Source organism: Microcaecilia unicolor, chromosome 11 (genome assembly GCF_901765095.1).
Source record: "Microcaecilia unicolor chromosome 11, aMicUni1.1, whole genome shotgun sequence".
NCBI lineage: Eukaryota > Metazoa > Chordata > Amphibia > Gymnophiona > Siphonopidae > Microcaecilia > Microcaecilia unicolor.
The window spans coordinates 177,256,067-177,270,329 of NC_044041.1; the positions used below are offsets into that span (position 1 = coordinate 177,256,067).

The window sequence follows — 14,263 nt, forward strand, 5'->3', positions numbered from 1 at the left end:
TCCCAGCGTGGCAGTGCTTATGTACTTATGATGTAACATATATAGACAGATGATCCAGGTGCACTTGGAAGTTCTTTTGGATCAAGCCTGTGGCACCTACAACTATGAGAAATATTTCTGTATCTTTTTACTACATTTTCTTGGTCTCAGATGGCATTTCTTGGTACTTGGGGATCTTCCCTCTCTCCACGTGATTCACCAAGTAACTGCTTGGGACCGAATGCCATTCTGGTGTTTCTCCTAGTGATGACTGATGTGAAGGCCTTAACTGCTGAAGGCTTCCTTTCATCTCCATGGCTACAGCAGGCTGTCCTACTGCAGTGCCAGTGATTACTGGAGTCTGGTTGTCTCCATGTCTACTGAAGGCTATGTGTCTGCTGTCTCCATGGTTACTGGAGAGCTTTAACCCTGGTCCATCTATATGATCTGTCATTACCATAGTTACACTACTGCCATTTGTTTTCAAAAGAAAAAGGCTTTGGTTTTTACTGAAATTTATGTATAGTAATTGTTTGACTTATTGTTTTGTAATGTATACCACTGATGCAGTTGGGGGAGGGGGTTAATTAAAGGTGGAAATTTAAGAATAGCAACTAGATGAAATCTCATTAAGAAGGAGAACAGATAATTTGAAGGGAGCAACAGGATGTGAAAATAATCTACATAGCACATCATGAATTAGGCAGATTAGATGGCTCTAATGCCTGCATCTTCTATGATTCTCTGATTTCAGTAGGGTACAAGAGGCTAGGTCATTGCACAGGTTACCCGGGGACAGTAAAGGCCAGGCATTTCACCAAGGGGCTGACTGCTTCTATAGCAAGCTCCACCTGTATATTGTGCTGTGTGCTGTAAAAGCAAGTCTGTTATCTCAACCACAATCGCTTCCCGCTGTAACCCTGTGGTTTTTCTTGGTATGTGAATAAGACAAGGGAGGGACGAAACACAGAAATTACAAGCAAAGCAGTGTCAGAATGGCAGTTGGTTAATGTTACTGGCCAGGCTTGTTTGGGGAAGGTGGGGGTCACTCTTACTCATCCTTTTGGATGTTATTGCATCACATTTGCAGGCCATCTTCAACGTTAGAAATTGTGAACAGATTTCATCAAAGGTTGTGGCTCAAGAGATGGATGTGGAAAGCCAGTGGAAACTTAAGTTTGGGTAAAGTATTACACTGACACTGGTGTAATTTCCCTTTGTAAGCAGCGTTCTTTGAATCGGTATCTCAAGAATATTTTAAGAAAGGAAGGGGACATAAACTGTTATGGGGAAAGCAAATTCAGAAGCTAAAAAAGGAACAAGTACAGATGCCTTCTTCTATATTTTCGGCATTTTTGAGTCTTTAAGCAGAGGAGTGTGGTAGCCGTGTTAGTCCACTCTTAAGGTTATAAGCAAATGTGCTAGCTGACAGTGTATATAAGTGAAAACATTCAAGCATTACTATGACAGTCTGACAGGGTGGGAGGATGGGGGTGGGTAGGAGGTATGCATGGGGACATCAAAGCATATCATCAAAGCATATCATTGATATTCTAACAGGATGGGTGTGGATAGGTGAGGGGTGGGGTGATCAACAGAGACATACAGCTTTATGGTTTATAATGGGCTAGGAACCCCAGATCCTTGATAAGTCCTTTCTGTTGGGTGTTAAAATATTCTAGTGGGTTCCTAACCCATTATAAACCATAAAGCTGTATGTCTCTATTGATCACCCCACCCCTCACCTATCCACACCCATCCTGTTAGAATATCAATGATATGCTTTGATGTCCCCATGCATACCTCCGACCCACCCCCATCCTCCCACCCTGTCAGACTGTCATAGTAATGCTTGAATGTTTTCACTTATGTATATACACTGTCAGCTAGCACATTTGCTTATTTCCGATCTGACGAAGAAGGGCAACCTTTGAAAGCTAATCAAGAAATGTATTAAGTTATGTCCAATAAAAAAGGTATCATCTTATTTTCTTTTCCATGTTTTATTTTGTTTGATTTCTATTGATAACCTTGAGTCTTTAAGAAACTGAAGATACTTCACGGCAGTTTGGTAGTACTTGGTACTAATTTAGAGATGGAGCAATACACAGTAAGTTCTTCACTGGCTTATGGACACAATGGACTGCTTTGGATTTCCTGCCTATGGCATTCTGGTAATTCAATGCACATACTGTTTGTTTGTTTTGTTACATTTGTACCCCGCGCTTTCCCACTCATGGCAGGCTCAATGCGGCTTACATGGGGCAGTGGAGGGTTAAGTGACTTGCCCAAAGTCACAAGGAGCTGCCCGTGCTTGAAGTGGGAATCGAACTCAGTTCCTCAGTTCCCCAGGACCAAAGTCCACCACCCTAACCACTAGGCCACGCCTCCACTCCTGCTGTCTGCAGTCCTGGTTTCAATGGTGCCTCCTAGATACACATCCAAAAAAAGTTGTTAAAATGGTTTCCCATGATGCCAGAAATAGTTTTCTTTTTTTTGGGGGGGGGGGGGGGGCACACACTAGTTTTCTTATGATTCTTTGGGCTCTCAACACATTTGGAACTTGGACTGAGATCTAGTGCCACAAGATTTTTGTATTTTTGTTCAATTCACCTGGCCCAGTCATTGTGGCAACAGTCCTAGGGTGGGGGGCATATGGCAATACTCCTCCTTGAACCCTACAGTTGCAGGCCCTAAATCCGACCATTTAAGAGTTTTTGTGCCATAATGGCTGGGGTTCCTCTCCTACAAGTGCTGTGAACACCGTGTCTGTAGCATCCCTAGCCAGTCCAGAGAGCAGAAGGCCTAACCCAACCTAGTTCCTGCTCTTCAGAAGCCGTTTTCTGTTACATACAAACATTTGTTTTTAAATTTTAGATAAACTTATATTAAATATGTGGTGAGGCTGTATTTCCACCCAGTGCATCTATAATATCTCTAGACCATCCACTATGACTTAAGTATAAGTATAACCATCACTATAAGTCAGAAAATTGGTAGTTCCTTTTAAACTGGATCCTTAAAAATGATTTTTTTAGAGTATTTTTGACTAATTCTGAGAAACATAGAAATTTAAATATTGACTGACTCAGCGGCAGCGGAGTATCTTTTCGACTGAAGGGGCCAAACAAACCAATCCCTGAGCTGTCTAGGTGCTGATGCTGCGTTGAGCAAAATATTGATCAAGCCATGGCCCCAGTGGCCTACCCCATTCTGCTGCCTATAGACTAACTCACTAAGCCAGAAAAGTTGACCACTGTAGACTGAATGTGAGGGAGCTGCAGGAATCCTAGTACAGGACCCAACTTGGTGGTCTAGAATTATAAGGTAGTGCAGTTTGTAAACATTTTAAATAAAATAAATAAATGACGTCATGCCACTGTGTCATGGATGAGGTCATAAACTTAAGCTGTAGTAGCAGATGTTGCTGTCACTGAATGAACAAAAAGAAGAGCTACACTATAGGAGAGGCAAATTCTTCTGATTTTTTTAATGCTATGTGGTAGTGTCATAGCCAGAAAGAACTGAGTCACCAAATTTTCCTCTGTCTGAATCAATCTGGTATCTAAGCAAAATCGTAACCATTTTGTAGCTCAGCAAGGTTACAGGAATTACACATACTAATATTTAGTCTTTATCTCTTCAAACAAGCCTACCCAAACGACCCAACTTAATTTACGAACCTAATCCACACCACTAACATTAACATACCTCAATCCTACCCCCCACATCTCTCCCTCTTGTCCTTCTCTATACAATTGTGTTATCTCCCTCTTGTCCTTCTCTACACAATTGTATTATCTCTGTGATACTCTGTACCACTTCATTGTGTCATCCCTGTGATACTTTGTAACCACATATTGTGTTATCTCTATGACACTTTGTACCCATACATTGTATTATCTATATGATACTTTGTACCCATACATTGTAAGCCGCACTGAATCTGCTATCGAGCGGGAAAGAGCGGGGTATAAATGCTACAAATAAAATAAAAAATAATAAACTTGAAAATATTTTTTTCAAGTGAGCGTTGCATTTATAGATTAACTGGGGGGTTGCCATCTGATTTTATAGCAGTATGTCTACAAACTGCAATAAATAAATAAATTATAAATTAAGAAATTACCTCCTGATAAAATGGTCCTAAAAGTCTGTCATTAGTTCTGGTCCTCGAACATTTATTTTATTTATTTATTTTATACATTTGTACCCCACATTTTCCAACCAGATTTGTCGGTTCAATGTGGATTACATTTACTTTTGTTAATCAGTCATCAGCTTACATTTTACATCAGTTAACCATTTTAACAGCAGTTAATCATATTATGTTGTTGTTGACGTGTCTTTGGCTGGTTTCTGTTCGTAATTCATTCTCTGTGTTATGTTGTGGTGTTTTATTGTTGTCCGGTGACATCGAGTAGCGTTTTGCTGGAAAAGTGGACTTTCAGATGTTTCGGAAAGTTAGATAGTCATGTGTTTTAGGACTTTCGGTAGTGCATTCCGTATCTTGGGGCAGATGGATGTGAAGTTGGTTGAATATGTAGTTTTATATTTAATGCCTTGACATTTTGTGAAGTGCAGGGTGAGATAGGTTCTTGCATCTTTTATTGCATTGCATATAGGCAGTTCTATTAGATTAGTCATGTATTCAGGTGCAGGGCCGAAAAGTATTCTATAGGCCAGGTGCAAATCTTAAAGGATATGAGTGCTTTGATGGGTAGCCAGTGTAGTTTTTGAAGTAGTGGCTTTGCGCTTTCAAATCAATTTGTTCCAAATATTAATCCAGCCGCTGTATTTTGTGCTATTTGCAGTTTCTTTAGTATTTGTTTCCTGCAGCCTGCATAGATGCCATTGCAGTGGTCTGCATGGACAAGGACCATAGGACTGGACCAAAGTGCAGAATGAATCTCTCGGGAAGTAGTTTTTTATGTGCTTCATTTTCCACATGATTTGGAACATTTTCTTCATTGTGGTTGAGGTTTGGTTGATATGGAAGAAAGACCTTCCAGTGCTGCTCTTTATCTTATCAAGGGAAAGAAAACAGTGTGAAGTGATCTAGACCAGAGGTTCCCAAAACTGCACTGGGGGACCTACCAGTTGGATTTTCAGCATGTCTGCTTGCAATGAATAAACATGAGAGAGATTTGCATGTCTACTGCTTTAATTATATGCAAATTCACTGCAGATATCCTCAAAGATCTGGCTGGTGGTACCCGAGGATAGGTTTGAGAACCACTAGTCTCATGAACTGCCAAAAAAAAAAACATACCACTTTGTCCAAATTCAGACAGATTCTGATGAAATGAAATGGGCCAAGAATGTAGACAAGAATATACTAACCTTAAAATCAATTTCATGAAACAGGAGCGCATACTGCCCTTTAACTGACACAGTACCAAAAGTACTGTGAAGTAGTACTCACAGAAAAATACTATAAAAGAATTTCACTGACACAAATATAACACAAAAATTGTTTATACGATATTCAAAAGATGATAGTTAAAAGAGCCTCAGAAAAATATAATCCAGCATGAATTATAGTGCACTGTGGTGGCATTGGCACATGGATTTGCCTCGTCCTGAGGCCCCTTTTATTGCAGCGGGTTAAAAAAAATGGCTGAGCATTCAGTGGAACTGTTTAATACATTAACTGCATGGATTCGCTGTTGAGTCACAAGATAAGTTTTTTTCTTTTTTGAGTTTTGTATTTTTAAGTAGTTAAGATTTTTTATAATTTTTCTTGTTTATATGAGAGAGCATTTTGTGAAAGATGTAAGTGTGGAAGGCTTTTTTGAGTCTATGATAGAAAGAGGCAATCACTTTGGATTTTCGGTTTTAGAGGCTCTTTTTCCTTCTGCCCTTTAACTGACCGCAGGTCTCTTTATATCAGTTTGGATATTGTGCAGATTGTCTTTTTACTGGGCCTAAATCTCACAGCCCATCTCAAACTCTTCAAGAACCCTCCCCCACCACATCCCCCTTTTCTGCCTTACCTTGGTGACTTCATGTGAGAGCTGGGAATGTGTATCCTTTAGCCTGGATATAGCGCTGTGGCAAAGGCCTCCAATCACAGCCATTAGTGTGTTAAAGTTCTGCAGCTGTCGCAGTTTCTGCAGTGACAGAAAAAGATGTCGATGTGTGAAGGTGAAAAGAAATGCTGCAGAATCATGAACTTGGACACAAGGCAGCTGTAGAGAAATTCGGTCCCTCACACATCTCTGATAGCCTTTGAGATACACTTTTGTTTTTTCTTTGACTCTGACATTTCTTCCTGCCACTTTGGCTTCCAGCTCAATCAGAACCAGCCTCTGTAGAGCTACAACACCATAACATAACATAGTAGATAAATGGAAATGGGACTTGATATATACTGCCTTTCTGTGGTTTTTGCAACTACATTCAAAGCAGTTTACATAGTATATTCAGGTACTTATTTGTGCCAGGGGCAATGGAGGGTTAAGTGACTTGCCCAGAGTCACAAGGAGCTGCGATGGGAATCGAACTCAGTTCCCCAGGATCAAAGTCCACTGCACTAACCACTAGGCTACTCCTCCGCTCCAAGACCTGTATGAGCATCTTCAACTACCTACGGATTTTTTTCCCTTATCTTATAAGGAGGAGTAGCCTAGTGGTTAGTGCAGTGGACTTTGATCCTGGGGAACTGAGTTCTTCGATTCCCACTGCAGCTCCTTGTGACTCTGGGCAAGTCACTTAACTCTCCATTGCCCCTGGTACAAAATAAGTACCTGAATATATGTAAACCACTTTGAATGTAGTTGCAAAAACCTCAGAAAGGCAGTATATCAAGTCCCATTTCCCTTTCCCTTATGACATCACAATATCAGAAGTGAGCCAAGTATCAGGCAATCAAGCCATTGTGACATCACTGATGAGGTTGGCTCTTATTGGTGGAGGAGTAACCTAGTGGTTAGTGCAGCGGACTTTGATCCTGGGGAACTGAGTTCGATTCCCACTGCAGCTCCTTGTGACTCTGGGCAAGTCACTTAACCCTCCATTGCCCCTGGCACAAATAAGTACCTGAATATACTATGTAAACTGCTTTGAATGTAGTTGCAAAAACCACAGAAAGGCAGTATATATCAAGTCCCATTTCCCTTTCCCCCTGTCCCTTATGACATCACAAGTGAGCCAAGTATCGAGCAATCAAGCCATTGTGACATCACTGATTAGGTTGGCTCTTATTGGTGGAATGAGTGGAGGAGTAGCCTAGTGGTTAGTGCAGTGGACTTTGATCCTGGGGAACTGAGTTCAATTCCCACTGCAGCTCCTTGTGACTCTGGGCAAGTCACTTAACCCTCCATTGCCCCTGGTACAAAATAAGTACCTGAATATATGTAAACCGCTTTGAATGTAGTTGCAAAAACCTCAGAAAGGCAGTATATCAAGTCCCATTTCCCTTTCCCTTATGACATCACAATATCAGAAGTGAGCCAAGTATCAGGCAATCAAGCCATTGTGACATCACTGATGAGGTTGGCTCTTATTGGTGGAGGAGTAACCTAGTGGTTAGTGCAGTGGACTTTGATCCTGGGGAACTGAGTTCAATTCCCACTACAACTACTTGTGACACTGGGCAAGTCACTTAACCCTCCATTGCCCCTGGTACAAAATAAGTACCTGAATATATGTAAAACGCTTTGAATGTAGTTGCAAAAACCTCAGAAAGGCAGTATATCAAGTCCCAGTTCCCTTTAGGTATCTGAGCAATGGTCCTCAGTCAGGGGCCAAACACCAGGTCTTCTTCTGCAAACCTGCAGTCATTGACCCTAACTGCAGCCACTAGGTGTTGCTATTGTAGGATGACTGCTATTCAGCCACCCCTTGCCCCCGCCCCCCACCATGACCTGACCTGGGATCTTTACTGAGCCATCTGGTTAAGCATTTTTAATAGCATTGAGAAGTTGCATTCACACAGCCTTGCAGGATAAAATAAAGTTATTTGATATGGCTCTGTGTAATAAGGGTCAAGCTAAACCAATTCTGCTGTTGCCCCCATGCCATAGGCTCAAAGTCTTGATTTTCCTTAAGACAACTTGAAATTATAAGTCTATAAATGCCATGGTATAAAACTGGGACAGCTCAGCGTTGCTCTGATGGCATAGAGCTACCAGATCATCTGAGCCAAGTTTTACCTTTACAGTGATATCTTTCAGTTAGTTGCTTCAAAGAGAGTCATTGTTATCACAGTCAGAAAGCGGTGTGCATGCCTTGAAATGAAGGGGGGAGAACTAATGAAGGCCATATACCATGATTCTGAGAAGTTAACACAATGGCACTTTCCCTGAGTAAACTACAATGTAAACGAGGGAGAGAAACCCTAGTAGAAATCACAGTAACAAGAAAAACAAAAACAAGCCCTCTAAATAAACCACAACTGTAAGCTATCATGAAAAGTAATTATAAAAAAGGGTGAAAAAAGCCTCAAGAAGCTCCCAGCAACAAGCTGAAAGAGCGGGACTTCCTCATCATTGGCACAAAAAAACCTCCTTAAATGTTAAGTGGTATTGAATGAACAGCATTAAACAACTAGATTTAGTCAAAAAGTACTTAGCTCAGGGTCTCTTCTTTCCAATTATAACAAAGCCGACCATGGCCAACGGTGGCCAACGTTTCGAAAGGCTGCGTCAGGGTCAACTGGTCGAAAATATATGAATTCCGTTCAAAAGCCGATGGTTGCTCCCTGAGTAGCCAGTTATATTCAGTTCCTAACACACTGTACTGGGCCCAAGTAAATACATCATAATTGTAGAAGGTCTACCTATCGGTCATTTTAGGACATGTGCATTACACCCTACCAAAATGCACTCAACTGGATTCAGTCTTTTGCTAGAGCAGAGCAGAAAAATGACCAATTGCTATCTTAAACCGCAGACATAGATGTTCTAATGCTGGGCAGTTGACGTCCTCCGTACATTCCCCCCCCCCCCCCCCCCCCCCCCCCCCCCCCCCACCAGGATGTGTCTAGTTTTCTTACCTGCGCAACATGGATGAACTTGGTGAAGACCTCAGCTCTTTGCTGTGGTGTGGGCCGGTTTAGAATCATCACCTGCACCCACTGGGAGACACTGTTGCAGAGGGCCACTGCGTGTTCCAGTCCCGGGTGCTCTCGCACAGAACTCTGCTGAACATAGCTCCTGTAATCTGAGTGCTGTCGGAGACACAGGCTTTTAGTAGATTGTCAAGATGTCTATCTGTCACTTGAGACTATTGGGTCATACCCAGTTGCTAGGCCTCTGTTGGCTGAAAGAATTGTGGGGGGCATGCAGAGGCACTGAAGCCAGAAAGTATAAAACTGTGAAAGGAGGAGAGCCTGTTTAAATTCCCACCTCTGCCACAAGCTTTAACCATGTACCCTTTGGGCAGCAACTCTGCCCTTTTTGTGCAGAAACTAGGACTGTGGCCCAGATGCATGAAAGACATTGGTAATTCCCGTTCTCTACCGATTCCATAGCGAATCGGTAGGGAACGGGAATGCATCAACGATAGGGAATGCAAATGAGCTAGTCGTTGTAGCTCACTTGCATTCTCTAGTCCTTCGGTACCTGAGTCGGAGAATCGTGACGTCCCTTTAGATTAGGCTCCTCTTCCTGGTCTCTTCAGCCAATCAAAGCGGGCTTAGCTGGCTGTTGTCAGCAAAACGCGCTCTGATTGGCTGAAGAGACCAGGAAGAGGAGCCTAATCTAAAGGGACGTCCCGATTCTCCGGCAACCAGGAAAATAGAAAAATTTCGCTGTGGAGAGGTAAGTGGCGCGGCGAAGACTTCAAGAAGGGGGAAAAAAACACGAGCGCCGGCAGAACAAAAAACTGCAAAAAAAAAAAAAAAGACGTCTCTCAGAAGCGCAGGGAGAGTACGTCCTTAAAGGACGCCCCTCACCTGCGCTCCCTGCTTTTTTTTTTTTCTTTTTTACCTTTTTTGGGGGCCCTTTTCCTTTCCGATTCCCTCACAGGAGCCCTAACAAGAGGTCAGACATCTCGTTAGGGTTCCTATGGTAAGGGAATCGGAAAAACGGTACTGCAGCTCATTAAAATAGCTTTTCAAACATTTGCATTCCGTTTTTGTTGCCTGCTACCGTGGCAGGGAAAATGCCCTTAGTGCATGCCCGGGGTGAACTACTTGCGTTTTAAACTGGCTGGAACCAGTTTAAAACGCAAGTTGTGGGCTCATTAGGTTTTGTGCATCTGGGCCTGTGTCAGGAACCGTGTTAACACTGATTTGCCTTGTACAGGCCTGCCACTGCTGTGTTAGGGTTGAGTATTTATACTTTGCAGCATTAACTTATTCTATCGAATCCTAGGGCAGAAATGCCCTCTGCTCCATTCCTCTTAGGATGGGGGTGTAAACTGATTCAAAGGACCAATTTGAGCCCTACTGAATTTTCTTAGGGATAAATATTCAGTCTGCTGCCAGTGTTATGCTGGGATTTTCAATGCCAGGCCATGTCCGGGCAACAGCACTGAATATCCAGGTTTGTGCAGCCAGCTATCCCTTCTCCCTAAACCACCTAAGTGAAACTGAACAAACACATGACTGAGTTTTATATGGTCTAATTTGTTCAGTTAACTCAGGCAGTTAAGTGCTGGATATCGGTACATAACCACATAAGTGCCGACTCCACCCCTGGACCGCCCACAAAATTGCTGGCTATGGCCAGTGTTGCCAGGTGGGCGGTTTTACCGCCCAATTGGGCGGTTTTCCGCGACCCGCCGCGGGAAATTTTTGCCCGCGGCGGGTTGCGTTTTTTTGGGCTGCTTTTGGGTCGTTTGGGCGTTTTTTTGGGCGGCTTTTTGCCTTTTTTTTGGCCGTGGGGGGCGGGGTTAGTGACGTTTTTGGGCGGGGTTAGTGACGTTTTGGGCGGGGCCGATGACGTGGGAGGCGGGACCGATGACGGGGAGGCGGGGCCGATGACATGGGAGGCGGGGCCGATGACGGGGAGGCGGGGCCGGTGACGGCGGGGGCGGGGTTGATGACGGCGGGGGCGGGGGTGATGACGCGGGGGTGGGGGTGTCAGGGGCAGGGTTTGTGTTTGGGCGGGTTTTGGGCTGTTTTTTGGGCTGGATTGGGCGAGAAAAAAATTTTCCACCTGGCAACCCTGGCTGTGGCTTTTTAACAGTTAGTGCTGATATTCAGCTGTACTAACCAGTTAAGTGCCATTGAATATCAGCAGATAGCCATATAACTGGACAAGAGCCTCTCCTGCCCAGTTAAATCACTTTGATTATCGAGCCCTTAATGGCTATCTTGAGGTCATGATAGCACACAGGGTTTTTTTTTTTCAGTCATTGTCTCTTTATGAAGGCACATGCCACATGGCAGCAGACTGAGGAGGAGATGAGATGACTGTTTTGTGCCTACAGGACCTAAGTCAGAAATGAAAGATGGGCAAGAGGGGAGAACTGAACAGATTTTCCCACTTTCCGTGATGTGGCTGATGTTGAGCGACAGCATCAGGCACATCGAAGCACAGCTCAAGGATAGGACTGCAGCTCACAGGAACAGGTGTTGAATTGCAGCAGGGTTGCCTAGCAACACTATGGAAATGTTGGGCCCAATATTCAAAGAGTTTGTGCTTCTCAATTTGAGAATTATGATCCTCTTTTAAAATGTGAAAGTTATGATCCTGTTTGAAATTTACTAGGGGTGAGTGCCTACATTTATATTCAAAATTTCTCTAAACTCCTAAATTTAGGAGCATAAAAAGTGAGTGGCAACAGGGGTGATCTAGGGCTGGAAAAATGAGAGATTTTTGGACTTCAAGAATCTTTTTTACCTAAATATATAATATGGAAATCCACTTGCATCTCATTTCTCTCTTCAGAAAATGATAAGCTACTGTTTGACTTCTTGGTCTCAGTTGCGTTGAAACTGATCATATCACACTGGAAAGACAATTCCCAAGTTAACGTGGTGCAGTGGCGTAGCCAGACTGCCAATTTTGGGTGGGCCTGAACCCAAAGTGGGTGGGCACAAAATTTTCTCTCTACCCCCTCCCCCAGGAAATATTTAGTCACACTTTTCAGTGAGCTTTCAGAGGCCAAAACCTCCTGCCTCAGGTCAGTATAATGCTGTTACGGTATCCTCTCCTGACCTAAGGAGGTATTGGTCTCTGAAACTTTATTAACACAGGTACCATATTACTTTATCCTAAATTAAAAATAAAATTATTTTCTTTACCTTTGTTGTATGGCCATTTACTTTTTCTCATTGTGTTGCTCCCAGTCTCTAGATTCTGCTTTCCTTCGTCTTTCTCTTGCCAGGGTTTCCTGTCCATTCATCACCTATGGCTTTTCATCTTTTCCTCACCCTTGTTCGCCATATGCCCCTTCCTCTTATTCTCCAGTCTTTCCCTACAGCAGCTCCCCTCTTTCTCTCCCCATCCTTCCAGTGTCTCCCCTCTTTCTTTTGCATCCAGCGTCTCCTTTTTCTCCCTACCCTTCCAACCAGTGTCTTCCCTCTTTCTCTCCTTATCCTTCCACTCATCTACCCTCTCTCTCCTGATCCTTCCATCTAGTGTCTCTATCTCCCCTCTCCTTCTATCCAGTGTCTATCTCTCTACCCTTTTCTGTTCAGTCTCCTTCCTCTCTCCACATCCTTCTAGTTTCTCCCCTTTCTCTCTGCATCCTTTCATCCATCTTCCCTCTTTCTCTCCCTATCCTCCCATGTCCAGCAGCTCTCTTCCCTCTAGTCCCTTCTTTTTTTTTTTTTTTTTATTTGTACCCCACACTTTTTCCCACTCATGGCAGGCTCAAATCGGCAGGCAATGGAGGGTTAAGTGACTTGCCCAAAGTCACAAGGAGCTGCCTGGGCGGGGAATCGAACTCAGTTCCTCAGTTCCCCAGAACCAAAGTCCACCACCCTAACCACTAGGCCACTCCTCCACTCCTTCCTTGTCCAGCAGCTCTCCAGCCCCTTCCTCCTCTCCCTCCCATGTCCAGCAGCTCTCTCCCTTCCATCCAATCCCCTCCTCCTCTCCATCCCATGTCCAGCAGCTCTCTCCCTTCCCTCTAGTCCCTTCTTCCTCTTCCTCCCTTGTCCAGCAGCTCTCCAGTCTCTTCCTCCTCTCCCTCCCATGTCCAGTAGCTCTCTCCCTTCCCGCCAGTCCCTCCCATGTCCCAGCAGCTCTCCCTTCCCGTCAGTCCCTTCTTCATCTCCCCCCCATGTCCCAGACGCTCTCTCCCTTTCCTCCAGTCCCTTCTTCCTCTCCCTCCCATGTCCCAGCAGCTCTCTCCCTTTCCTCCAGTCCCTTCTTCCTCTCCCTCCCATGTCCCAGCAGCTTCTCCCTTCCCTCCAGTCCCTTCTTCCTCTCCCTCCCATGTCCCAGTAGCACTCTCTTCCTTCCCTCAAGTCCCTTCCTCCTCTCCCTCCTATGTCCCAGCAGCTCAGCCACTTCCCCCCAAGCCCGCAAATCCACATCCTTCCCGCGCTGTCGCAGCCCTTTTGTCCCGCGGAGGCAGCGTTTCCTTCCTACCCTGTCTTCTCCCCAGGCTCCGCTGCATCGTCCCTGCAAGAGGAATCGTTTTCCTTTTCGGCCGTCGCGCTGCCATACACACAGGCAGCTTCGCTCCTCCCCCGCCGCGTTCATCCGGCCCTAACAGGAAGTGCATCAGAGAGGGCCAGAATGGACGTGGTGGGGGAGGAGCGAAGCTGCCTGTGTGTATGGCAGCGCAGCGCGACGGCCGAAAAGGAAAACGATTCCTCTTGCAGGGACGATGCAGCAGAGCCTGGGGAGAAGACAGGGTAGGAAGGAAACGCTGAACGCTGCCTCCGCGGGACAAAAGGGCAGTGACAGCGTGCGAAGGATGGGCGGGCCTGGAGGGAAAATGGGTGGGCCTGGGCCCATCCAGGCCCACCCGTGGCTACTCCCCTGACGTGGTGGTTTGGTGGAACTGGATTCTACTTTACAAAAAATACGAGCAGTCTGCAGTAAATTCTATTCTTGGTCATAAAACTGGTCTTCAAAAGTGGAAAATTTTAGACCTTTTTCTCTCATCTACTGACTAACCTTATTATTATTATTATTATTTATTGCACTTGTATCCCACATTTTCCCACCTATTTGCAGGCTCAATGTCGCTTACAGAGATCTGTTATGGCATCGCCGTAACAGAGAAGAAATACAATTGGTGTTATAAAGGATAAAAGAAGATAAGAGGATCAGGTTATGCAGCTATACAGTGAGACGTTCTGGATAAAGACGTGTAGGGGTTGTGTTTAGTCATTATTGGTTCTCGTGGTAAGCTTTATTAAAGAGATGGGTTTTCA

At 44.4% G+C, this 14,263-nt stretch overlaps 1 protein-coding gene across 2 annotated transcripts in view; it reads right to left on the reverse strand.

The window, feature by feature from the left end:
- The window catches only part of RASGRP4 (RAS guanyl releasing protein 4), a 68,722-nt gene that overhangs the window by 21,157 nt on the left and 33,302 nt on the right, over positions 1–14,263 (reverse strand). For both annotated transcript variants that reach the window (XM_030218670.1, XM_030218669.1), the window contains 2 exons: positions 8,978–9,151; positions 5,976–6,092 (listed from right to left, as the gene is read on the reverse strand). In XM_030218670.1, coding sequence (XP_030074530.1) covers positions 5,976–6,092; positions 8,978–9,151 — 291 coding nt within the window. The remainder of the gene's footprint in view (positions 1–5,975; positions 6,093–8,977; positions 9,152–14,263) is intronic.